The sequence below is a fragment of the Pelophylax lessonae genome, assembly GCF_965119305.1.
Source record: "Pelophylax lessonae genome assembly, chromosome: 8".
NCBI classification, from domain to species: domain Eukaryota; kingdom Metazoa; phylum Chordata; class Amphibia; order Anura; family Ranidae; genus Pelophylax; species Pelophylax lessonae.
In genome coordinates this window covers 147,096,503-147,122,114 of record NC_138775.1, presented here as the reverse complement: position 1 = coordinate 147,122,114, position 25,612 = coordinate 147,096,503, and the positions used below count along the sequence as shown (strand labels likewise).

The following is a 25,612-nucleotide window of genomic DNA, read 5'->3' as shown; positions in this document are numbered from 1 at the left end:
TGTCAGTTTCCTCTTTCAAAGGAGGCCACAATAAAGTATCTATTGATCACCTATATTGCACTTAGCACTTTTTTTGCACTGGTCACTATATGATTGTTTACATCCGATGAGTGACACATACAATCCAATTGATACACGATTACTACCGTTTATAATTTTATAATTTTAATTTAATTTAATTTTAAATCTGCACTATATTGCACATTTAATCTTTCACCAATAAGCACTGTGCACTTTCATTTTTTGGATCATATACAACGAAGTAATTCGCTGTGCAAGGTGGTAGCGCCCCATACCAACACCTCCCATAAACCCCCACATTTCTTTACCCTTGTGGTAAGTTGGAGGCAGCATAACCATCTGATCCCCACACTCTGCATTTAAAACTGTTGATTCAGTGCTTGTGTTGCTATCCATAGCGCGGGTGCACCCCAAACCTCTCTTTTTTACTATGTCTGTGGATAACACCACCGCACCTGCAGCAATGGATATATTCAAGTACATGAACAACAGAACTGTCAATCTACAAGTAGTTTTTGACCAGGACACAGTCATAAACAGACAGGATATGGACAGCACTTTTAAGCAGCTTAGGCACAATATGGAGAAACAGCTGCGTGTATGGTGGGACATAGCCACCTTAGATAAATACACTAAAGAAAACATCACCCCCAGGAGACTGAGGTGGGATGTAGCGCCAAATGACCATATTAATGACCCAACACACATGGAGGATTGGTTTAAATTCTTCAATAAATGTGAAAAAGACCTGCTAGGGTTGCTGATTAAAAGAAGACAGCATAAGCTAAGAAAAGTGGAAGGAGTAATCACCCAACTTAAAGAGCAACTGGCCCCATCGGCAGGCACCAGGGAATATAAAGAAAAGGAAAAAATCCTACAAGAAGCAATCCAGAAATATGACCAAACGATACAGAGCAAAAAACAAAAAAAGTATAAGAGGGATGTGCTGGACTATAGAAACCAGGAGGTCTATAAATGGCAGTCGGATGAGATATATGGGGGCCAAGCGACCCTCATAGACCCCATCGAACATAACTCCAGGGAACCTTCTGAGGCTGGAGATGATGATGACACAGACACCTGGATGGAAGTCAGCACAACCAGAAATCCCCAGAGGGAACGCACATTCAGGCCCACTAACCAAACACAAAATGGAGAAACCAACAGACAGAGGGATATAAGACACAACAGACCCTCTAGGGATGAGAGGGACTATGTGTCTACATACAACAGCTACTCGCCTCTGGAAAACTATCAAGAACCACAATACGATTATAGAGGTCCCCCACCAGCCAGGAGGGGTTTTTTTCCAAGGGGCAACAGAGGGAGACCACCAAGAGGGAGAGGAGGACCATATCGCCCACCAGGACAATGGAGGCAACAGAGAGAGAACGGATGGCACCAAACCTGGAACCAAGGTCCACAGGGAGGACAAAGAAGAAACCCTTGGAACCAAGGATGGAACAATGGAACGAGGAGAGAAGACACACAGGGATATCAAGAAAACAGAAACGGAAACCAAGAGGAAAACGAGGAGGGACAAAGAAAAAGAAGAAGACAACATTAGGAGCAGGAATTTTTAATCTAAGCAACACAGTTTTTGATGAGGAGGAGTTGAAAATATTGGACCTAGGTCTTAAGTACGCACCAGATAAGAATCTGGACAAATTCGAGGCATATATTGACCTTCAAAAATACGTAAGGAAGCTCAACATTAAGAAATTCTTTGCCCTTAAGAAAAATCAACAAACAAGTGTAAATGACACACCATACAGACACACTAACTTGAAGAATCGCTCAACCACTAACCCTAAGAATATCCAGAATGAAAATCTGGAAGTATTCAAACGAATGGTAGAAGAGGAAATAAGAGCACTCAAGATAAAAAACAAGAAAGAGAAAAACATTTGGGAAACCATAAAAAAGCTGGAAAAGAAAAAAGGTGTGGTCATCAGACCAGCAGATAAAGGAGGAGGACTAGTGATTTTAAACAAGAAAGACTATGAGGAGGAAATGGAAAACCTATTAAGCAAAGAAGACACCTACATCAAAATGAGAGGAAACCCCAAGAAAAACTATGAGAAAACACTACATAAATACGTGGAAAAAGGCAAAGAAATGGGTATTCTGAACAAGAAAGAAGCAAAATACCTCTGTCCAGAAGCACCTAGGACCCCGGTCATGTACTATGTACCCAAAGTCCATAAAGATGATAAGAAACCACCAGGTAGGCCCATAATCAGCGGCATCAATTCCCTGCATTCCAGACTTGGTGAATACCTGGACAAGTATCTGCAACCTTTAGTGCCCTTGGGGAAGTCCTACCTAAGGGACAGCAAACAGTTTCTATCAGAGATTCAAAACATTGAGATTGCAGAAGAGGATTTATTAGTCACTATCGATGTGAATTCACTCTATACAAATATTGTCCAGAAGGATGGTCTAGAAGCAGTAGAGTGGGCACTACATAGCAGTACGGAAATGAGGGAGGAACAGATCAATTTCATCTTGGAAGGACTAGGGATAGCCATGAACTCCAACTACTTTTGGCACAAAGGAAAGTACTATACACAAGTTAAAGGCGTGGCCATGGGGGCAAAATATGCACCGAGTGTGGCGAACATTTTCATGCAAAAATGGGAAGAAGAACAAATCTACAGTATACCAAGGCCTAATATTGGATACTACCGGAGGTATATAGATGATATTGTACTCATCTGGAAAGGGGATATGGAGTCTCTACAGAATTTTTTCAATGAAATTAACAACAATGCCTATGGTATTACCTTCTCGGGAAGTTGGCATGCACAAAAAATCGCATTTCTTGATATTGAGGTCTTCAAACAGGATGGAATATTGGCAAGCAAGACTTTTTTCAAAACGACAGACAGAAATGGATACATACCAAAAACAAGCTGCCACCATCCAAAATGGCTTGGCAACATTCCAAAGGGCCAACTAATGCGAATAAGAAGGAATTGTAGCAACCCCGAGGACTTCAACATACAAGCAGACATGCTTATTGAAAGATTTATGGAAAAGGGGTACAAGAAAAAAGAACTGCTTAATATAAAGAAAAAAGTAATGAGCATGAAGAGAGAGGAAATGATACAAGAGAATGGTCCAAAAAGAGACAAATATAAGAACATGGAATTTGCTTTTTTTACAGGATACAACAGGCAACATAAGGCACTAGAGAAGATAATAAAAAAGCACTGGCCTATTTTGAAAGCAGACAAGACATTGAAGAAAATATTACCAAACCAGCCAAACTTCATATACAGAAGAGCACCCACGCTCAGAAATAGACTGGTGCATAATGTGATAGACCCCCCCAAACAAGTACAACTTCCAACAAATCTAAAAGGCTTTTTTCGGTGTAGGAAATGTTTACCATGCAGAACAAACAGAGCGCAAGAAAGAAGAAAAACCGTTTTCCAGTCCACATCAACAGGAAGGCAATACAAAATTAATGAAACCATCACATGCACTAGCACACATGTGACATATGTGGTGGAATGTCCGTGCAAACTGCAGTATGTGGGTCGAACCACCCGTCCATTGTTTGTAAGGATAAGGGAACATGTGAAAAATATAAAGAAGGGCTTCGACAAACATAGCTTGTCACGTCACTTTAAGATAGCCCATGCAAAAGACCCCTCAGTCATGACTTTTTATGCAATTGACAAAATCAAGAATGACTGGAGGGGCAGCAACAAGAAAATCAATGTATCCCGCAATGAGACAAAGTGGATATATTTATTGCAATCACTTCAGCCTGAAGGCCTTAATATAGACATCGATCTAAACTGTTTTATCACTGACTTTTAACACCATGGTCTTTTATGGCTTTTAGTATTTTTAGGAACATCTAATATCCAGCACTTCTTTTATGACCCTCCTTCGTTTATGATCCTCCTGTTTTTGTGACCTTACAATTTTTTAAAATTTTTTAAAGTTCTAGAAGGGACATGGTTCCCATGCAGTTTATGCGTTTTTATGCAGTTTTATGCAGTTTTAGACATGTGACCCCATGCATTTTTATATTTTTTTATATTTTTTATATATTTTTACATCTTCACCACAATTTTTAGAATGGGTTTCACAGTCTAAGGTATGTTAAAGCATCCGAACTCAAGCGTATACACCGATTTTTTTCTCTTGTTTTTCTAATTTTATGCTGATTTTTTATCCCTCCGCAATGGTTGCTCCAACACAATAATAAGTCTGTAATTCTTTCCCCCAACTCAAACATTATGGCTCCTCCTCCACACATATTACCTAACTCCTCTCCTCCATAAATGAACTTGAGGCCATGATGTTGGGCCCAGTCCCATTTAGATAGTATGGTTTTTATACCCTCTATGGATCTATTTGGAATTTACATACTCGATATGTCCCTCCCATCGAGTATTCCTATATATATATTTTTTATATATTTTTATATATTTTTATATATATATATTTTAATTTTTATCCTCATTTTAATTTTTAAATTTAATGTGTTCACAATAAAAGTTTAACATTTTACAATCTCTCTATAAAAAAGCGGATCACCCACGCGGCTCATCTCTCAGCACTTTTAAGGCACGTTTTTCACTAATCACTGTCACTTTATGTTTATGAGATGTATGCATTAATATGTGGGGACCGCTGTATAAGGAAGTTCACGTGATGTAAACAAATAACCTGGTATCCGGTATTTGCGGACCATTATATCCAAAGATACCAAGATGGCCGCCGGTATGACTCGCGTGAGGGTACCAAGATGGCGGAGGTACACATAATGGTCGCTAGGATACGCAGGCCTATATAAGCTCCGGGAGTACGTGGCCTAGTACCGCCCCAGATGACGTCGCAGTGACGAAACGCGTAGAGCGGCAAAGCAGCGTCAACGTCACTTCCGGTTAGGTGGCTCCGGCCGGTGGAACGCGGAAGTACCGCGCGGCCGAACACTGGAGACACACCAAACAAGCTGACGGTGAACTTCCTAACAGTGAGTCGATGCTATTTTTTCCCTCAATAATGTACTATACTACGCAATGGAAGCTCTCTTGGTCTTTTGTATACTGACTCCCTAGATGCAAGCGCAACTGTATGCACGGAACAACCAGCTCTCACAGGCATCCGGAGAAGGGAGACACAGTATATTAGAGTGAGAAGGGAGAGGACTTTTGGTAAGTGCTTTACCCACGGTATTAGCACTTCTCACTCCTAACACGCGCCACAGGCGTTTTTACTCTCTCACTTTACACTGCATAGTGTTCTGTAATATTCACCACGGATGTCAGTTTCCTCTTTCAAAGGAGGCCACAATAAAGTATCTATTGATCACCTATATTGCACTTAGCACTTTTTTTGCACTGGTCACTATATGATTGTTTACATCCGATGAGTGACACATACAATCCAATTGATACACGATTACTACCGTTTATAATTTTATAATTTTAATTTAATTTAATTTTAAATCTGCACTATATTGCACATCTAATCTTTCACCAATAAGCACTGTGCACTTTCATTTTTTGGATCATATACAACGAAGTAATTCGCTGTGCAAGGTGGTAGCGCCCCATACCAACACCTCCCATAAACCCCCAAATTGATGTCATTCCCCCAAGAAGCTCCTTCTCTCAGACCTAGGCACTATCATTGGTTAGAGATCAAGGACTCTCCTTTAATGTATTTATTTATTTTATATTGTTTCTGTATATTGTGACACGTAAGAACATATTCATACAGAATTGTAACTTTCTGAATATGATCTATATAATTTAATATGAACTCCAGGAAGATAAGGTATTTATTTTACATAGGTAACTCTAAATTTACTTGTAGTAAATCACTCAGCACCTTTCTCATCATCCCATTCTGCAATGGGGAAGGTACTAGACCTACATGCACTTACTACACACCTTAGAAATAATTAACAAACTGTAAACCAACCTGTCTCTTTGCAGATCATGGACATGGCAGCCAAAGGCATAAAACCTGTGACTTTGGAGCTTGGCGGAAAGTCTCCTCTCATTATCTTTTCCGACAGTGACCTGGAAAATGCTGTGAATGGTGCAATGATGGCAAATTTCCTAACACAGGGACAGGTAAAATGTGATTGATTGGATCAGATTTATCTGCATCTTTACACAACGTTATCAGGTGTGACGATCAAGTATCCTCAAAAGATTTGTAACATATGCCACATTTCTACTAGCTTCTGCCTGCAAAGTTATAATAAATGGGAATGGAGTATTCAGATTCATGCATAAACACATTAGTGATTATCTCGCGTTAAAGTGGTTGTAAACGCTTACATATACCCAGTGAAGTAACTGGCCTCAGGTGTAAACGCTTACATATACCCAGTGAAGTAACTGGCCTCAGGTGTAAACGCTTACATATACCCAGTGAAGTGACTGGCCTCAGGTGTACCCAGTGAAGTGACTGGCCTCAGGTGTAAACGCTTACATATACCCAGTGAAGTGACTGGCCTCAGGTGTACCCAGTGAAGTGACTGGCCTCAGGTGTAAACGCTTACATATACCCAGTGAAGTGACTGGCCTCAGGTGTAAATGCTTACATATACCCAGTGAAGTGACTGGCCTCAGGTGTAAATGCTTACATATACCCAGTGAAGTGACTGGCCTCAGGTGTAAATGCTTACATATACCCAGTGAAGTTACATAGTTACATATTTAGCCAGGTTGAAAAAAGACACAAGTCCATCTGACTCAACCAAAAAAAAAACAGTATTGAAAACCCAACCATACAATCCCATATACACAATCCTATACCCGCAGAGGAAGGCGAAAAAACCCCAGCAAAGCATGATCCAATTTGCTGCAGCAGGGGAAAAAATATTCCTTCCAGATTCCCCGAGAGGCAATCAGATATTCCTTGGATCATGTTTACCTAACAAAAATTTTAGTACCCACTTATATTAAGTACACCCAGGAAAGAATTCAGACCTTTTTTAAGTGACGGGCTGTATGATGACGAAACGCATCGGGTCACGCACTACGCCCACATCACTTCCGGCTACTGGAACGCATACCGGCCATCACTGTACATCCTGGTCTAGCCGCATTTTCTGTATTGAACATGTAAGTGAATACGTTTTTTTATTAAACAAGTATATTACATACTACACCATGAGTCTCCCTCCTTCGTTGTGTCCCATCTGAGACCACCACACCCAGTAGGAGGATATACAGTGGACGCAATATCAAATTCCTCGGGGATAGTGGAACGGACCCTTAGGGCTCTTTCACACGGGCGATCCGATCAGATCCGCCTGTCAGTTTTTTAGGCGGATCTGATCAGATCCTCCATGCAGCTCTATGGGGCAGCGGGTGTCAGCGGAGACATTTAATGCTGACAGGGGGGTGATTATAAAAGTAATTTTTTTTTTTTTCTTAAATAAAAATTCTTTATCCTAAAAGAAAAAAAGAATGTTTGCTGTTTTGCTGTTTGCTCCTTTTAAACTATTAGCTAGAGTTTGGCTTTAATTTGTTAGTGTTTTTAAATCTGCTGGCACATCTAACACCCCTCCTCCCTGGACTGACAATGCTGCTGTCCAAATGTGCTCCTTCATACAAAGTGGGGGCACTTTAATACAGGAGGTGTGCTACTGGCTTGAACACCAAGTGAAAAGAGGCCACCACATTCAATGATTGGTAATCGTTAATATAATAAAATTTTGGGTTTAATACAGCTTTAATTTTTTATTTTTTTTTTTTTGCTGTAAAGACTGCCGCTTGGTGTTTAAATGTGTGTGTGCTCTCACTCTTGACTTGTAAGAACTAATTTTGATGAAATCCTCACAATTGCACTCTTTAGGTGTGCTGCAATGGGACACGTGTGTTTGTTCAACGGGACATTCTGGAAAAGTTTACTGAAGAGGTAGTGAAGAAGGTAAAGAAAATTAAAATTGGAGACCCCCTTTTGGAAGACACCAGGATGGGACCACTTATTAACCGCCCTCAGCTGGAAAAAGTATTTGGTTTCATTAAGGGTGCCAAAGAACAGGTAAGTGAAATGTTACTGTGAAGCAGGTCTTCTTTTACATTTTAGATTGGACACATTGGTTGTCTGCTGTAGAAGTTCCTAATACAGTTTGATGTTCATAGGTTTCTCCTAATTTGTAAGCCACCAACCCCTGAAGTGGCAAAGCCACCCCACGCCACCTGCACTTTGGATGCAAGTGACGTATTTTAGTATTGTAAAGCCCAGAATAACTTTTTCTTTCTCGCCTACTTATGGATGTCCTAACCCTTCTGGTTATACTGTTACCTACAGAAGAAATGGACACTGGCAAAAAAAAAATGTTAGTATTGCTCTGTCCTCAAAAGAGTGAATGTATTTTCTTCAGCTCTGCTGTTCTCTATAAATTAGGAAGTTTTTTCTACTTTCCAGTTTATACTAGTGGCCTGTCTGCAACAGCCCTGAGTCTCTGGAGGTTTTTCAAGTCATTTACAGCTACCGGTAAATTCAGTCTGGATATGGGAATCCTGGAACGTGCTCAAGCTAGCCAAGCAGCCCAGGCTCCCAGTTCATCATCTATACTAGTGTTCTCCCTGAAACATCCCTGCATTTGGAAGTGACTACCAGTCTGTTCCAGTTTATACAGGACTCTGCTATTCTGGTCAGGCCAATATGTCTGGGGATTCCTTATGGAGCTATCAGTCTAGAGCTGAGGCAGTGTTTATTTCCTTGTCTCTTGTAACTCATTGTAAGTACCTAGCAGGCTTATGCTTGGGTTGAGGTTTCCTTTGTTTAGGTAATGAAGATACATGTGTGGTGTTTGCTAGAGTAAAAACTGTAAATGACCAGCTAATTTGTGTGGGGAGTTTAAACTCTCATTATTTCGCTTTACTTGATGTACTTTGCAGGCTGGATGCATGGGGAAGCCCTCCTTTTAATTTGTTATGGCAGCACTGAAAGTGGAAGGAGTGCACAAGCACACTGTGAATGCAATAATAGTGTGAGAGAGGCAAACAGGGATGTAAAGGAGCTCCTGGTTTAGAGTAGATGATTCAGATTGAGCATTTTAGGATGTCTCTTGACCAGAACTTGGAGCCACTTGTCTCTTGAGGACCACCTCTGATCCTTAGTTCAAAAATTGGAGAACCGCTTTCCCACTAAATCTAAAACAGAAATTCTGGACATCTTCTCTCTGCAGAATATTAGATACGGCTTCTATGTCCTCTTTGTAGGTAGATTTTCCGAGATCTCTCCACTACTGCAACTGATTTTTGATCATAGTAGACAAATGTCTATAGCTTTGACCTTAAGTTATGATGCTCCCAGTTTTCCTTTAGTTAAGTTGCTTGGCTATGGAACTCTTATACAAGAAGCATTTCTTCAGCATGATCTTCAAGGGACTATTTATCTACCATGCTGCTGAAAGCAAAGTCACACTATTCTTTGGGGGGGGGGGGGGAGAAGCTTATAATCCAGACTGCACAGTCATCCCATTTTCTAATTGTTAGGAAACATAACATTCATTTAGTCTTGTATGTTCTGGCCAAGTCCCTCCTAGCTTGGTTCCCTGTCCAACTGCATGACTTGGCATGTAGTTTGAAAAACTCTCAGGCAAGCCTTTGTTCTAGCCCACTGTCCTTGATGGCGGGACATTTATTAACCTTTTATGGTTGCTTAGACATCTTGAATCCTTGATACTTCGGTTCAGGAAATATTTTTTGACCGGTACACACTGTAGTTTCACATTTTTTACCACATTTCAATCGAGCCCTCTCGGGTCTTCTGTCCCTATGTGTTAATGTTCCATTTCCAAGGCAACACATTGACTACATTTTGGATCCCAAATTTCTGCCAGTCCTCATTTTATTTCAGAAATAAGGGAGAACATTATGGCTTCTGTGGATATCAAAAATGCGTTCCTGCATGTCCTAATTTTTTTTTTTCAAATATTTTATTTGTAGAAAAGGAACAACAGTCGAGAAACAATCTGTGATACGTACTGTACAGACATGTGTAACAAACATAGCATCAAAAGGAGAAGCAAACTATAATATCAGATCGAAGAGCAATGAGGGTCCTGGCGTAATCATAGAGCCCATCCCCGGTGCCGGGGAAGGTGCAGTCATATCCAACCGGAATCACAAATAGCCAGGCACCGTTACAGACATGTGGAAAAGCTGTAGTTTGGAGAAAGAAAAAACCTTTCCCGGCCGTCGCTCCCCGATTTTAACTAGAAGGTAGGAAGAATAAGTGAGAGCAGAGCCCGAGGCTGGGCGACACACAGAGAAGGTAAAGAAAGATGGCGAGGGAATAGGGACAGGGGGGGGGGGGAGACAGAGGGGGAAACTCCCCGCATGGACAAACCCACGGGCACCCCGAGGTGGAGATCAACCGCACATCAGAGACCTGCCCTTGTCAGAGAGTACGAAGACATTCCAGTAACCCCAAATCTTCTCGTATCGTTCCCTGCGATGCTGCCTCGTGAGGGTGAGGTCCTCCATTCTGTTGATGTCCTCCATCCTGCGCATACAGTCCCCAATAGTTGGCACTCTAGTCGTTTTCCAAAGCACCGGGTTGCAAGCTTTCGCGGCACTCAGAATGTGGGGAATAATCGATTTCTTACATTTCGAGATCGGCATAGATGAGACCTGGAGTAGGAAGAATTCCGGGGTATCCGGGATTTCCCGGTCCGATAGTTCCCCCAAGAGGGCCCGGACGTCCCGCCAGAAGGAGCGTAGTCGGGGACAGGACCAGAAAATATGGAGTATCGTGCCCACTTCACTCCGACATCTCCAACAAAGGTCCGACGTGTCCGGGAAGATTTTGCGTAAGAGCGAGGGAACCCTATACCACCGGGTAAGAATTTTATAGTTCAACTCCTGCAATTTCGCGCAGGTCGGAGTCTTCAAAGCCAGGGTGTATACTTTCAGGCGTTGGTGAGATGCAACTGAAGATCCCGCTCCCACTTGCCCAACCCAGGCAGGACATAGTCCTCCCCCGGGGAGAGCAGCAAGCCATAGGATTTGGACAGCGTACCCGGCAGGCTCCCGCTCCCCACGCAATACTCCTCAAATGGAGTGAGGTCTCTGGAGAATGACGAGGGGTCTGGCAAGGAGCGAAGGTAGTGGTGCACCTGGGCGGCGTGCCAGAACCCCAGCTGAAAGGAGCCACTACTGGACATCAGTTCCTCTATTGTCGGCCATCGAGATCCCCTGAGGAAGTGAACGGCCTGGGAGATACCCCTGGATGTCAATCCGCGGAATGCCGGTTCCTCCACTCCCGGGGAAAACTCCGGGTTACCCAGAACCGGATAAAGCAGGGATGTCTGCGTGGAGACGGAGGGGTGGGACAGAACGCGACGAGTGGTTGCAATCGTCGCGCCTATCGTGGGGTGCGCTCGGAGGTCCCGGGGTAGTTCCCCACTGACCCACGGTAGCCCCTCCAGGGAGGCGATGGTCTGCCCCCTTTCTAGCTGTACCCACAATTTACCAGCCCCATGTCTCCGCCAGTCAATCAGCCGCTTGATGGTATTTAGCTACATCAGGGTGGGCCCGGCCCCCATAGAGCTTCGGCAGAGTCAACTGGGCACGAGAGAGCCTAGGCCTCCCGTGGGCCCAGATGAACTTCAGGAAGGCGCTGTGGGTTTGAGCAAAGAAGGAGGCCGGGATCCTCACAGGCAGTGCCTGCAGCAGGTACAGGATCTTAGGGAGGACCGACATCTTAATTAAGTTGCACCGTCCGAACCAGGAGTGCAGTCCGGTATTCCAAGTCTGCAGCAGGCCACGAATATGGGTCAGGAGGGGAGGGAAGTTCAACTCATAGATTTTAGATAGATCCGAGGGGATCTGGGTCCCGAGGTACGTCAGAGCTCCCTGGGTCCACTTGAAAGGCAAAGTCGAGGACAGGTGCGCCAAGAGGGGGGCTGGGACACCCACCCCCAGAGCCTCAGATTTGTGAAAATTCACTTTCAAGTTAGAACACAGGCCGTACCGCTCCAGTTCCTTCATCAGGTTAGGTGCCGAGATTGCCGGGTTCGTGATGGAGAAGAGCATGTCGTCGGCGTAGGCCGATACCTTGCACTCCAGGTCACCAACCCTAATTCCCGATATGTCAGGGTTGGCCCGTACTCTTCCCAGAAACGGCTCCAGAGAAAGAGCGAACAGCAACGGGGAGAGAGGGCATCCCTGCCGGGTACCATTAGAGATGCTAAAAGGGGCAGAAAGCACCCCATTACACTTCACTTGGGCCGAAGGGCAAGATTAAATATGCCCTATCCAGGACATCAACGTGTCTCCGAAGCCCATCGCCCTCAACGTAGAAAGCATGAACCGCCAGCTGACGCGGTCAAATGCTTTCTCCGCATCCGTGTTGAGTAGTACGCAGGGTGTTTTCGTCGACTGGGCCACGTGGATAAGGTTCAGGACCTTAGAGGTATTGTCCCTCGCTTCTCGAGAGGGAATGAAGCCCACTTGATCCAGGTGGACCAAGTGCAGCATATGTTGGCTTAGGCGATTGGCCAAAATCTTTGTGAATACCTTCAGGTCTATGTTCAACAAAGATATAGGCCTGTAGCTGCCGCAGCTGGAAGGATCCTTGCCGTCCTTGGGGAGGACTGATATGTGAGCCCGAAGCGTGTCCGGTGGAAAAGATGACTCCCCCCCCCCCTTGCCCAACAAGTTGAGCCATGCCACTAAGTGAGGTCCGAGCACCTCCATGTAGGTGGAATAGTAAGGCAGGGTGAAGCCGTCGGGACCTGGGGCCTTCCCCGCCTGTAGAGCTCCCACCGCCGCCTGAAGCTCCAGCAGTGTAATTGGGGCCTCCGGCTCCTCCCTGGCTTCAGCTCCCAGGGACGGGAGGTCCACCGAGGCCAGGTATTCCTCCACGGCGGACGAAGCTCCCCCGTGGTCGGGGAGGTTGTATAAGGAGTCATAGAAGCTCCGGAATTCGCCTGCGATCTGTTCGGGCAGTGTAGCGGAGCCCCCCGAAGGAGACGTGATACGGGGTATATAGTTGGCAAGCCTCTGCGCCTTAACCGAGGCCGCCAACAGCCTCCCGCACTTGTTCCCCTCCATATAAAAGGCGTGCCGGGCCCTCTGCAGATCCGCCTTGGCCTTGGAAAACATAAGATCCTGTACCTGGCGACGGAGTACGAACAGTTCCTGTTCTTCCGACTGGTCTAGGTGTTTCTTATGGGAGGTTTCCAGCTGGTGGATCGCCCCCAAGAGTCGCTGTAGCTGTTGAGATCTCTGCTTTTTGAGCCGAGCCCCATGCTTCATGTACACCCCCCGAATGACCGCTTTATGGGCCTCCCATATAGTCCCCTTATCACAGTCATCCGTGGTGTTAGTCCGAAAGAACTCTGTAAGTTCCTTCAGAACGTCCGCCCGGACTTCCTCATTGTTGAGGAGGGAATCGCTCAGACGCCAGAATCGCGTCCTCCCCCTCGTCCCTTCCGCCAGTTTGTACACGAGTGAAATCGGCGTGTGATCGGAGAAAGTCATCGTATCAATCGTGGATTCCATCACCGCGTGCAGCTGACAGTGCGGGATCAAGAAGTAGTCTATTCTGGAGTATAATCTGTGGGGTGGCGAGAAGGAGTAGTCCCGCTCCCCATTGTGCTGCATTCTCCACATGTCGATGAGCTGTGCATCGTGAAGAGCACGAAGAATCCGTTTCCGGGAGGTGTGGGTCACCGAAGAGCTGCCGGAGGAAGTATCCACCGCCGGGGATAGCGGGACATTAAAGTCGCCGCCCAAAATCAATTGGCCCATCTGGAAGGAGGCCAGCCGCTTAAGGACTCGGGCGATAAACCCGTCCTGGCCATCATTAGGAGCGTAAACGCTCGCGAGCGTCACCACAGTCTCCCCAATGGTTCCCCGCAGAAACGCGTAGCGACCATTGGGATCCAGCAGGGAGTCCCGGCAGGTCCAAGGCACCCTGGCAGCTACAAGAATGGACACCCCCCGTGACTTGGCAGCAGCGTGCGTGGAGTGATAAGAAGTGGAGTGGTACCGGTTAGTCAGTCGCTGCAGGCGGTCCGAGCGAAAATGCATCTCCTGGAGAAACGCCACATCAGCCCGCCGGCGATGTAGCTCATTAAGAAGGACCTTGCGCTTCTCCAGGACATTGAGCCCCTTGGCGTTCAGGGAGACCACCGTGAGCTCGTCCATGTCGAGGGGTGAGGGGGGGGGACCAAAAAGGGTTAGGAAAGAGGAGGAACAGACAATAGGTAGGGAGGCGGGAAGGGAGCAAGAGAGAAGGGGAAAGGAGGCGTGGACTAGACAAAAAAGAAAAAAAGCAGAGACTAGAAGGGAAGGTAGGCAAGAAGATAAGAAAGTCGGGGTAAAGAGCACCCCGCACCAGCTAAAGGGCAGCTAAGCCACCAGGCACTTGGAGACCCGTAAGGGCACTCAAGCGCAGGCCTATGTGGGGAAGTGGGTAGATCAGGCACAGCTCGAGCCGCAGCCTCCGGCCCCCCACCCAGCCCAACCCCAGGTGAGGGCAATGTGAAGAAGGAGACAGAGGTGGCAGGATAACCAAGGGAGCACCAAGGACGACACCGATCTGGTCCCATAGGGCAGGAGGCCCATCGGTGCAGGGAGGGCAGTAAAGGAGAGAACGGAGAAGCACCAGGAGAAGGCCCTAAGAAGAAAGGCCACGGCGGGCCACATTACACCGTCAAACATCGGAAACATTAACGAATAAACAAAACTTTTAAGTGCAGTTATTCAACATTACCCCGCTGGGGAGGGGATCCGAGCAGCCATCTCCCACGGTCAAGTGGGTGAGCCGGCACCATACCTCCATCGTAAGGGACATCCCTGTGGGTAGGGTTTAACCCCAACCCCCATCCCGCCCGCCACCCTGTGTATCCCAAACTGTGCGGCTACTCGGATCCCCCCCCCAGGAAATCATAAGGCACAAGTCCCCCACTGAGAGGTCCATGGCAGTCCCTGTATAGCAGCAGTATCCCCCCCTCCCACCACACTCCACAGAAAAATACAGTCCCAGCTCCCGGCAGTGCCCGCCACCCCCACCCACCAAAGTCCCCTCCCGGTCCATCCTGGTGGGAGCAGGAGTCCAAGCCTCCCCCAACCGTTCACGTCCGTAGACCCTGAGCTCATCGCGGCACCGTGCATCTGCCGAACAGTCCCCGGAACCTTCCCCAGTACCCAGCTCTCCCACCAACTTCCCCCCTCCCATCCAACAACTCCAAAGCGTGGACTAAGTGAGGGGGATCCAGACCCAGGGCCATCCGGGGACCCCCCCCCCCCCCCCAGGAGTCCCTAGCCAGGGATCCCGGGGTTACTAGGTGGGCAACAACAAGGCAGTCCAGATACTGAGAACAAAGGTCCCCAGGGTCTCTGCAGCAACGGTCCTCTGGAATGGCATAGTGCAGTGAGAGTTCCGCAAGTCCAGGGCAAGGAAGGCTTCGTGGGGGGGGGGGGGCGGGGGTATTCAAGCAGGGCAGTCCACACGGGCACTTGGGGCAGAATCCAGCCAGCGGTGCCAGCGGGGACAGCGGGCAACCGCGGCAAGCAGGGCACAGACAATAAGTGAGGGGAATGGAGAGGGCAGGGACAGGGGGGCTAAACGCCCGTAAAACTCACGGTACATCCAACAGTGCTGTTCATTCCTCCCTGGGAGCCTCCGAGACACTCGAGCGTTGTCACTGCTGCAGGCGCTGCGGCCGAGGAGCGAAAGGTGCATCCCCGCCGGCGGGACCCCTGCCCCGACGGTCCGAGGGGCGCGGGAGGAGCATCAATCAGTCCGGAACCTGCACCGGTTGCACCCCCAAATAGGCAAAGAGGGCCGGTAAGTCCAATGGGGATCGCAAGGTGAAGGAGGAGTTGGTCTTCCTGACGGTCAGCGCCAGCGGGTACCCCCAGCGGTAGGTGGCTCCCTCCCTGCGTGCCAGATCCAAGACCGGGCGAAGCAGTGCCCGGCGGTACAATGTGGCTCTGGAGAGGTCCGGAAGGATCCGTATCTGCGCGCCGTCAAAGTCTACCGCACGGGCATCCCAGGCCTTGCGTATCACCAGTTCCCGGTGTGAGTAGCGGTGGAAGCGGCATATAACGTCCCTCGGGCGGTCCGGGTCCGGTGACCGAGGTCCCAAGGCCCGGTGGATCCGGTCAAACTCCAGATTAGGAGGGAGGGAGTCCCCCAGCAGGGCGCCAAGGATCGCTGTCACAGAGGCCGCCAGGTCTTCCAGGCCAGTAGCCTCGGGGATTCCCTTAAGGCGGACATTGTTCCTCCTACTGCGATCCTCCATGTCTTCCATGTGGAGTTGCATGGCCATGGTTGTGTCTCTGTGTGTAGCCTGAGACCGCTCCGCGGCCAGTAGGCGAGCATCCATAGCAGACAGTGCTGCCTCCCCGGAGGACACCCTGTCCGCTACTTGTTTCACCTCGTTCCGCACCTGCTGCACTTCGCGCCGGTGTGCTGCTTCCAGGCGGCCTACAATATTTTCAATGTCCCGGGTGCTAGGCAGAGATCGTAGGATGCTCCGCAACTCCTCATCCATGCCCGCCGACGGGGTGATTCCGGTCGGCAGCGGGCGAAAGGCCGCAGGAGTAGTCAGTACTGTGTCCGATGAAGACGCAGGAGAGGCCGCCTGCTCATTCCCGCCAGAAGGCCCAGGGCTCTCAGCCGCCATATTGCCCGCAGGGGAAGAAGGCTGGGAAGCCGCAAAAAAACTTTGAATCTCCCCCGATGGCCGCGGCTTACTCGATGTCCCTGCACCGCCAGAGGATCCCTTGGTCTTCCTCTTCTTGGCCGTCCTCATATCTCACCGCCGAGACAGAGTATAGTGGGGCTGGGGAGAATAGGCACGGAGCTCAGCAAAAAGACGTCCTCAGCCGGCCATGTCCAGACCATGCCCCATGTCCTCATTTTTCCAACTCATCAGTGTTTACTACAATTTGCTGTGGGGTACATACCTTATCAGTTGTGGCCCTGTCCTTTTGGCCCTTTGTCTGTACCTGGGATGTTCACCAAGGTGCTGAGCACTAGTGTTACCCCTTCTGTGGCTTATACTTTCTGAGGCTTTGACTGTCCAAACATTATAACCGTTCTGATGGATTCTGAATCTTTAAAAATCAATGCTGAAACCAACCCCTTTCTTGAAATTTCTGGATCTAGTCCTGGCCATAGCTCAGGTCCGAGTGTTTTCACTACAGTAGAAACCTAAAACTGTCCAATCTCATTCCAGCTCTCCTGTCGAAGAGCCATCGGATCCAGTACTTTGCATGAGTGTTTGAACCTAGTGGTAGTCTCCTTTTTTAAAGCAGTCTTTTGTCCAGTTTCACTTCAGACCTCTAAAAGGCAACATTCCGTTGTCCTAAGACAAGTTAAGTATGCACCTGGCTAGATCAACCCTTTTGACACTAAAAACCTGGTTGTACCTAGCCTGGTGGCTCAAGAATTTGACTGTTTTGGAAAAGTCCTTCCTTCCCAACTTTTGGAGGAGTCTCACAATGGATGCCAACCTGTCAGGCTGGAGAGAAGTACCAAGCACCCTAAAGGTGCAGGGGTTTGGTCATCTCTTCAATATAATTTCCTGATCGATGTCCTGGAACTTTGATTGATTTGGCCAGTCCACTCTGCTTAAAGGTCGTCGGATCCTGATTCGGTCAGACAATGCCACAGCAATGATTTACTTCAGCAATCCAGGAAATACCAGAAGCATCACCATGACAAGACAGGTAGTTTAGATGCTGTCTTGAGCAGAACTTCACTTCTGTCTCATCTGCCATGTATGTCCCAGGTGTGGACAATTGAAAGGCAGGCTTCCTCCACCGACAGCATCTGGACCCGAGACTGGCTGAGGGTGGGTATGATACACTAACCTGGTAAGATTCCTGGTGGATGTTCCATGGGCTCTGCCAAATCTTTAGGATCTTTTGTCTTGGACAGATTTGCCATAGTGCTTTACAATTACTGGCTTTAGAGGTTCTTAAAGACAGGGGCACCTCCTAATCTGTTATTCCTATCATCCTCACAGCTAGGAAGTCTACTTCCCGCAAGGTCTATATTTGGAGGTGCAAGGCATACTTCTCTGTGTGGGTCTCGAGACTTCCATCCCAGGAGTTTCAGTTAGACAAATCCCCTCTTCGTCCTTCAGCTAGGTCAGAGTTTAGCTTTCATCACTATCCACTGCCAGTTTTTTTCCCTTTTTCTATTCTGCTTCAGAGTTTGTAGGACTCTCATTTTTTGATTAACAGGATGTCTCCCATGTAGCTCCCCCGTTTTTTTCCCTATGTCATAAGCTACTATTTTAACCCATTAGAAACATTCCTCTCTCGCTCAAAAGGTAGTATTTGTTGTGACCATCACCTCTACATAAGGGCGAGGTGGTGCTAAGACTCAGAACATTCTTCTGACTCTTATCTCAACCAGGACATGTTTTTCTTTTCCTCTGTCCAGCTCTAGTTCATTAAATGGAATTTTCCCTCTTTCACTGAATGTAGTCTGGGCTTTGAGTCTTGAGAGTTTACTTTTCAGCCACTGCTTCTCTCGTGTAATTGGTTTCCTTTTATTTTTTGTCATCCTGGATGGACTGCGTAGGGTGCATTAGTTTCTAGTTCCTCTATCTTTAGTTGCTCAGGCAAATCCTCATTCAAGCTTACAGTCTAATGGTTAAGTTCCACATTTTCTTGTCAAGACACACTCTACTGGGTCTTAGTGTATCTTCACCTTTTTGTCATTAAGCAAATTTCCCCAGCAAGGATTCCCAGATCTACCTGGCGGATGTTTAGGCCTATCTGATGTCCGCATCAGGCATTCAGTTCAGACTGCTCTTTGAGCTGTAGACAAGTCTCCACATTTTCTTTGGTTTGTCCTTTTTAGCTTTTGTGCTACATTGCACACCCCTCAGTTGGACTGCTTTAGGGTGAAAGCAGAATTTTTTGCGCTCACCGAAAAATACTTTTCTTGGAGTCCTATTGAGGGACACAGATGCTACCCCTTTGTGTTTATGGTCACGATTTTGTCCCTCAATGAACTCCAAGAAGGGATTTAGTGAAGGTACCAGAGTGCGGAAAGGTAGAGGTAAATATGATTAAGGTGGAGGAAAGTTAACAAATAAAAAATATATATTTGTAGATTTCAGCCTCAATTTAGAGCTAGAGTTGATAAATGTTCCACATGAAATTGATTACAATGTATGCTTTGTTTCGATGTATCATTTTGTCAAGTAGTGGTAACAACTATTTATAATACAGGCAGTCCCCAGATTACAAACAAGAGTCTGTAGGTTTGTTCTTAAGTTTCATTTGTTTGTAAGTCTGAACAGGTACGTTTTTTAAGTGTAGCTCCAGCCAAAAAAATACGTTTTTTAGATAGCATAGGGAAGGGTTAACACCCCTGTAACAACATTTGTTTTTCTGTCTGTACCCCTGTTCAGAAGATTTCACCTCACTTTATGTCCCTATGACAATTGGATTTTGAAAGTTTTGAGTTGTTGTGGAAACAAGAATTGGGGATATAGCTCCAGTGGAGACCCCTTTTTCCCATAACTCTTACAGGAGTGAATTTTCATTCCTAGGGGTAGATTTCCTCCCACTTTCTGTTGTCTCCCTCCATTTTGTAAGTAGGAGTTGTTTGTAAGTTGGATGTTTGTAACCCGGGGACTGCCTGTATTTATATCTACATATCTCAATTTCTTAGGGTGCAAAAATCTTGACTGGAGGAGATCCTTACATTCCAGAAAATCCTAAACTGAAAGGAGGATTTTTTATGAACCCCTGTGTATTAGGTATTTGTTTTAATTATATTTCTATTAGTTTACATTGCTTCACAGTGGCTTTCATAACTGGTTTAGTAAATGATGGATCCAGAGCATTGGAGGGATATTCTTGATGTAATGTGGAAATTGGAAACTCAAATGGATTTTAGGTTTTCCGACCAGAATTGTATGCATTGTCTGTGTATTTCTTAGTTACAACTGATAGGATCCATTTTAAATGTCAATTTGAGAAATTTTATAAAGAAAAAATGAGTTGTGTAAAAAGATGATCACTCAGTATATAGTATATTTATCAATGTTTTCGCCTAAGATTTACACAATTTTCCCCCAAGATGTACCCAATTTTCTAAAAGCATTTTTTGTGAAAATTGGTAAATCTTAGGTGAAAATACTGCTAAATAGCCCCCTCATTATAATAAAAAAGGCAGTATTACTTAAGACTGTGCACAATATTTATCATCTCCATATTATGTATTAATTGTTTCAACAACTTGATGGCAAAAATGTGGTATAGTGGGAGGGGGAACTCTTCAAATTAGTTTTTTGGGGTGCATCATGTACGCATAAAGTCTGGAACTGGTTAATTTACACAACATTAGGAAGGTTAATATACATTTTATCTTTTTTACAATTTAGACAGTGAAGGGCTAGGGGATAAAATAGCTTTCTTTCTGTAGCATGTTGGTTTTTTTGGAGATTTTTTTTTCCTACAAAATAGATTTTATTTTTCATCAAAATACTCCCAATGAATACATATAAATGTAAAATCACCAAATATAGTTACATTGTTTGTTTTTTGCTTTAAGCTGTATTCCAGACATGAGAACAATGTGTGCACTGTATTTTTTTTTTATATCAAGTAAGCCATATCCACATGATCAGATGTGCAAGAAGCAACTGATTGACCAAGGTCATATGAAATGTTCTGCACTAACTGTTGCTGGGAATTGCTTTTTTTGCAGCATCCAACTTCTGATTTTGTTGGTAAGCACATGCACGGAGCGGAGTCACAGATGGCCTTTTTATGTGCCTTCCACTCTATATCTTGGTGTCAAACACAAAGATGTGTGTGTGTGTGTGTGGTGTATATATATATATATATATATATATATATATATATATATATATATATATATATATATATATATATATATATATATACACACACCTCAAAATTTCAAATCCTGAGCCACTAGCCAGGCCTTAAGAGTTACTTGCCACTCAACCCCTACCATGCCCCGCCCCCAAGTCCACCCCTAAACATGGCCTCGTCAGTGGCCATCAATGCAGCCCCATCAGTGCAGCTTACCAGTGTTGCCTCATCAGTTCCCATCAGTGCAGCCTCATCAGTACAGCATATCAGTGCTACCTTATTAGTGCCCATCAGTTAAATTTATCAGTACCCATCATTTCTGCCTCATCAGTGGCCATCAATGCAGCCTTATCAGTTCAACCCCATCAGTCCTGCCTTATCAGTGCAGCCCCATCAGTGCAGCTTATCAGTTCTGCCTCATCAATTGCCAATAATGCCCATCAGTGCAGCCCATAAGTGCAACATATCATTGCCCAAGAGTGCGGCCTATCATTGCCCAAGAGTGCGGCCTATCATTGCCCATCAGTGCAGCCCATAAGTGCAACATATCATTGCCCAAGAGTGCGGCCTATAAGTGCAGCAACATTTCGCATCAATGCAGCCTATCATTGCCCAAGAGTGCAGCATATCAGTTGGCATTAGTGCAGCCTATAATTGCCCCAGAGTGCAGCCTATTATTGCTCATCAGTGCAGCCCATAAATGCAGCCTATCATTGGCCAAGAGTGCAGCCTATCATTGGCCAAGAGTGCAGCCTATCATTGGCCAAGAGTGCAGCATTTCAGTGGCCACCAGTGCAGCCTATCATTGCCCATATGTGCAGCAGGTAGGAATCAGGAGGAAACTGTCAGGAGAATCTGGCGGCTGGATCACACAGAGCGGGTATCTCCCACTGTTACACAGCTTCTATATGAATAGCCGGCCCTATCAAACGAAATCCCGCATTTTCGACCAGCTACTTTACGTCCACACACACTTACACAGGTTGAACTGGATGGACTATTGTCTTTATTCAACCTCAACTACTATGTAACTTTAGAAGGACAGCACATTGGTCCAATGCCGGTCCAGGAGGCAGGACTTCCTTTGACTGCAGCCGGCTATTCATATAGAAGTCGTGTAACAGCGGGAGATACCCGCTCTGTGTGATCCAGCCGCCAGATCCTCCTGACATTTTCCTGGCTGATCGCATTTCTGGCAGAAGCGGTGCAGCCTATTTTACAGGACATCAGAGCGGGGGGAGGGAGCCTCCCTCCATGGCGCCTTGATAGCCACACTGTTTCTGCCAGAAGCGATCAGCCAGGAAACTGTCAGCCCAGTCCGCCTCTGCTCCACACTCGCCCTCCACTAATTTCCACTTGCCAAATGCGAGCAGGCGAGTGGAAATTTTGAGGTGTGTGTATGTATGTATGTGTGTATTATATAAATGTATATGTGTGTTTATAATCATTAAGCATGTCTTGGGAGATAGGGGTAGGGTTTCTGCCCTGTTTCCTGTATGTATTTACTAATCATGTATGTACATTTGTTGTTATAGTAAATGTCAAAGAACAGTAGGTTGATATAAAATCAAATGACATGTATAACTTAGATATGCTTTATATGGCAGTTGTGCATTACCCTGGAATAGTATTTTTGATTCCACGTTTAATGTTTTACAAGTCCAACATTAAGCAGTAACAATCATGCAGATGTGTTTCACCACTTGACCTCTGAAAGGCACGGTGCTAATTTAACTGACAATTGAGTGGTCATTCAACACTGTATGCAAATAAAACATATATGTTTTTTTCACACAAATAAAGCTTTATTTTGGTGGTATTTGATCCCCACTGGGTTTTTTTTATTATTTATTGTATTTGATCCCCACTGGGTTTTTTATTTATTGTACAAACGAAAAAGACCTTAACTTTTGAAAAAAAAAAAAAAAATAGATTTTCTACTTTTCCAACATATCCATTAAAATCAAGTTTCTTCATAAATTTAGGCCAAAATGTATTCTGCTACAAGTGCTGACAGTGATCCAGGATGATCCTGCTAAAACTGCATTTTTAGGAACACTATACTATTGGGGACACTAGTATAGTTCTGATTGTGATCAAGATACTGAAACGTACAGACTCTATACTAGTAATGGTGGTGATCAGTGACATATGGTGTGGCAGAGGCAATCTAGCACTAACTGACACTGGCTGGGAGGAACACTAACGATATAATTGGAAGCATTGTGTTATTTCTTTTTGAGAAGTGCAAAAATACCTTTTGATCATGTCAGAGATCCAGAATTGTCTTGTGTCCTCTGCACGCTTCTGTTATGCCAAAGAGATGTACTGCACATGGCCGAATCTAGGGGGGGGGGGGGTGCTGGGGTGGGATGCACAGCCCCCAGATTTCAGTTAGAGGGGCTCCTGTCCTTTGACCCCCTGTGCACTGCCCAGCTAACCTCCTGTCCTCTGCACCCCTGACCTTTTTTACTGCACCCCCACATCAGACAGCCTAGGCCTGGCCCTGCATATGCTTTTTTTATTTTACCGTAACATACTGAATGATCAAAGTTACAAGCATATACTTGGTACTTTTTCAAGAAATTAAAAAAATAAAATTCTCACCTATTTACCAAATCAAATTTTTTTTTTTAAATGGTGTATACCAGCTTCTGTAAAAATGTATACAAGGCCATGTTTTCAGTCTGTTGTATTTGAATTACTCATAGGAAATTGTGCTGACAGCATGACCTGTGTAAAAGAAGAAATTTTTGGCCCTGTGATGTCAATCCTGCCCTTTGATACAGAGGAAGAAGTTTTGCAAAGGGCAAACAATACAACCTATGGTCTGGCTGGAGGAGTTTTCAGCAGGTTAGTGGATTTAAATAATTTTTTTTATACTGGTTACAATTGAAGGAAGCTTTAGCAGGGAACGTCAGTCTGCAACCTCTGTATTTACTAAAAGACTTTGATACATTCGCACAAAGGATAACTACCATTACACTGGCTATATGTATAACATGTTTGTAGTGAAATGACAGAAGTGATGGGTTGAGTCTGAAGCTGTTGGGTTGAGTCAGGCATGAAGTTTGGTTCTAAATTCTCAAGTTATTGGACGTTTGGTTGAATTTTAATGTGTATGGGAAACCACTTTCCCAGTAGATCTTTTCACAGCTGCTATTTTTGGCTTCAGCCATTTTTTATTTATTTTTGCAGCCAGTAAACTCCCCATCATGTTATCCTATGTGTCCATGCACACATAGTCTGTTATCAGCATTTTTTGGCAGAGGCGTTTTCTAGTTGTAAATCCAACACCCCCCCAGAACTAGTGGGTTTGAGGAGGAGTTTTTCTGCTGTAAAAACGCTGAAAAACGTGGCTATTTGGCATTCATGAGAGTTAGTTTTTGAGCCATAAGCTTTTGGGGGCATATAGTTTTGCTAAATAACGCAAATGCTCAAAAACGCTGCAAAACTCATTCTACAGCTACAGCTTTCTACTGCTAACGCTACTGCCATTCTTATAACGTCCAGTGTGCATGAGGCCTAATTCTGTCAGTAGCAAAACATGACCGTGACCTAATCAATAAAACTCAGTTCACTTCTATTATGGCTTTGCACCCTCACTGCCTAAACCAGCAAGGTGTTGCACTTTCACTGCTCCCTTGCTAGTGATTCAAATTGTACAGCATTTGATTTGCAAGTGATAAGCCTTCATTAACGGTTAGTGGTTCTGCTGCTAAAAAAGGTATTGCCAGTGGCAAAATCATCAGTGCATAATGGACCTAAATAATAGCTGGATTAGGGCACATTTGTTAACACTGTAGATGTTTTCTATCACCGAGCTCAAAATGTGAGTATAACGCTCAAGCACACTGTAAACTGTTAAGGTGACATAGAAATGTGAGGGCACTGAATTTTATCAGCAGAACAGAATAATAAAGGTGAAATATTTTCAGACCTTATTTTGTGGTTTGTGTCTGCTGCTCCTATAGACATTAGATAATTATCTGATCTGGCTCAAAGATCATATCATGTCTGTGACAACCTCACTATATCTGTGTTTACATATGAGTTTTGTTTAACAAGAAAAAGCAAATAGCTGCTTGATCTTACAGAAAATACATGTTATCGTAAATTATATAAAGATTGCTATCCTCTCTTAAACAGGATACAATTTGTTAGAGATGAAGAGCGGCTGTTTGATTCCAACCTAGAAAATAAGAAAAAATATAGCAGAACTTTTACTGCTGTCGAATGACCAAAAATAGCTTTTACATACACTGCATCCAAAAAGTATTCACAGCTCTTCACTTTTTCCACATTTTGTTTGGTTGCAGCCTTATTCCAAAATGGATTAAATTCATTATTCTCCTCAATATTCTATAAACAATATCCAGGATAACTTGAAAGGAGCTTGTATTCCAGCTTTTGCTATGACACTCAAAATTGAGCTCAGGTACATCCTGTTTCCTTTGATCATCCTTGAGATATTTCTACAACTTTATTAGAGTCCACCTGTGGTAAATTCAGTTGATTGGACGTGACTCAGAAAGGCACACACCTGTCTATATAAGATCCCACAGTTAACCGGTTGCCGACCGCCGCACGACTATTTACTGCGGCGGTCAGCCCCGGCCAGGCAAAGTGACGTAGACACTTCCTTGTGAGCCAATAGCGGGCGAGCGTGCGCGCGCCGCGGCTCTTTCACAGGGAAGTCAGTGCGTGTGACCGGCAGGCCCGATGTCCGCCGGTCACTCGCCGATCGTCGGTGCAGAGGGAGAAAGTCA

The 25,612-nt window shown here is 45.3% G+C and overlaps 1 protein-coding gene across 2 annotated transcripts in view; it reads left to right on the top strand.

The window, feature by feature from the left end:
- The window catches only part of ALDH9A1 (aldehyde dehydrogenase 9 family member A1), a 96,584-nt gene that overhangs the window by 58,925 nt on the left and 12,047 nt on the right, over positions 1-25,612 (top strand). For both annotated transcript variants that reach the window (XM_082265908.1, XM_082265907.1), the window contains exons 7-10: positions 5,985-6,125; positions 7,861-8,049; positions 19,672-19,759; positions 23,555-23,696. In XM_082265908.1, the coding sequence (XP_082122034.1) occupies positions 5,985-6,125; positions 7,861-8,049; positions 19,672-19,759; positions 23,555-23,696 (560 nt within the window). The remainder of the gene's footprint in view (positions 1-5,984; positions 6,126-7,860; positions 8,050-19,671; positions 19,760-23,554; positions 23,697-25,612) is intronic.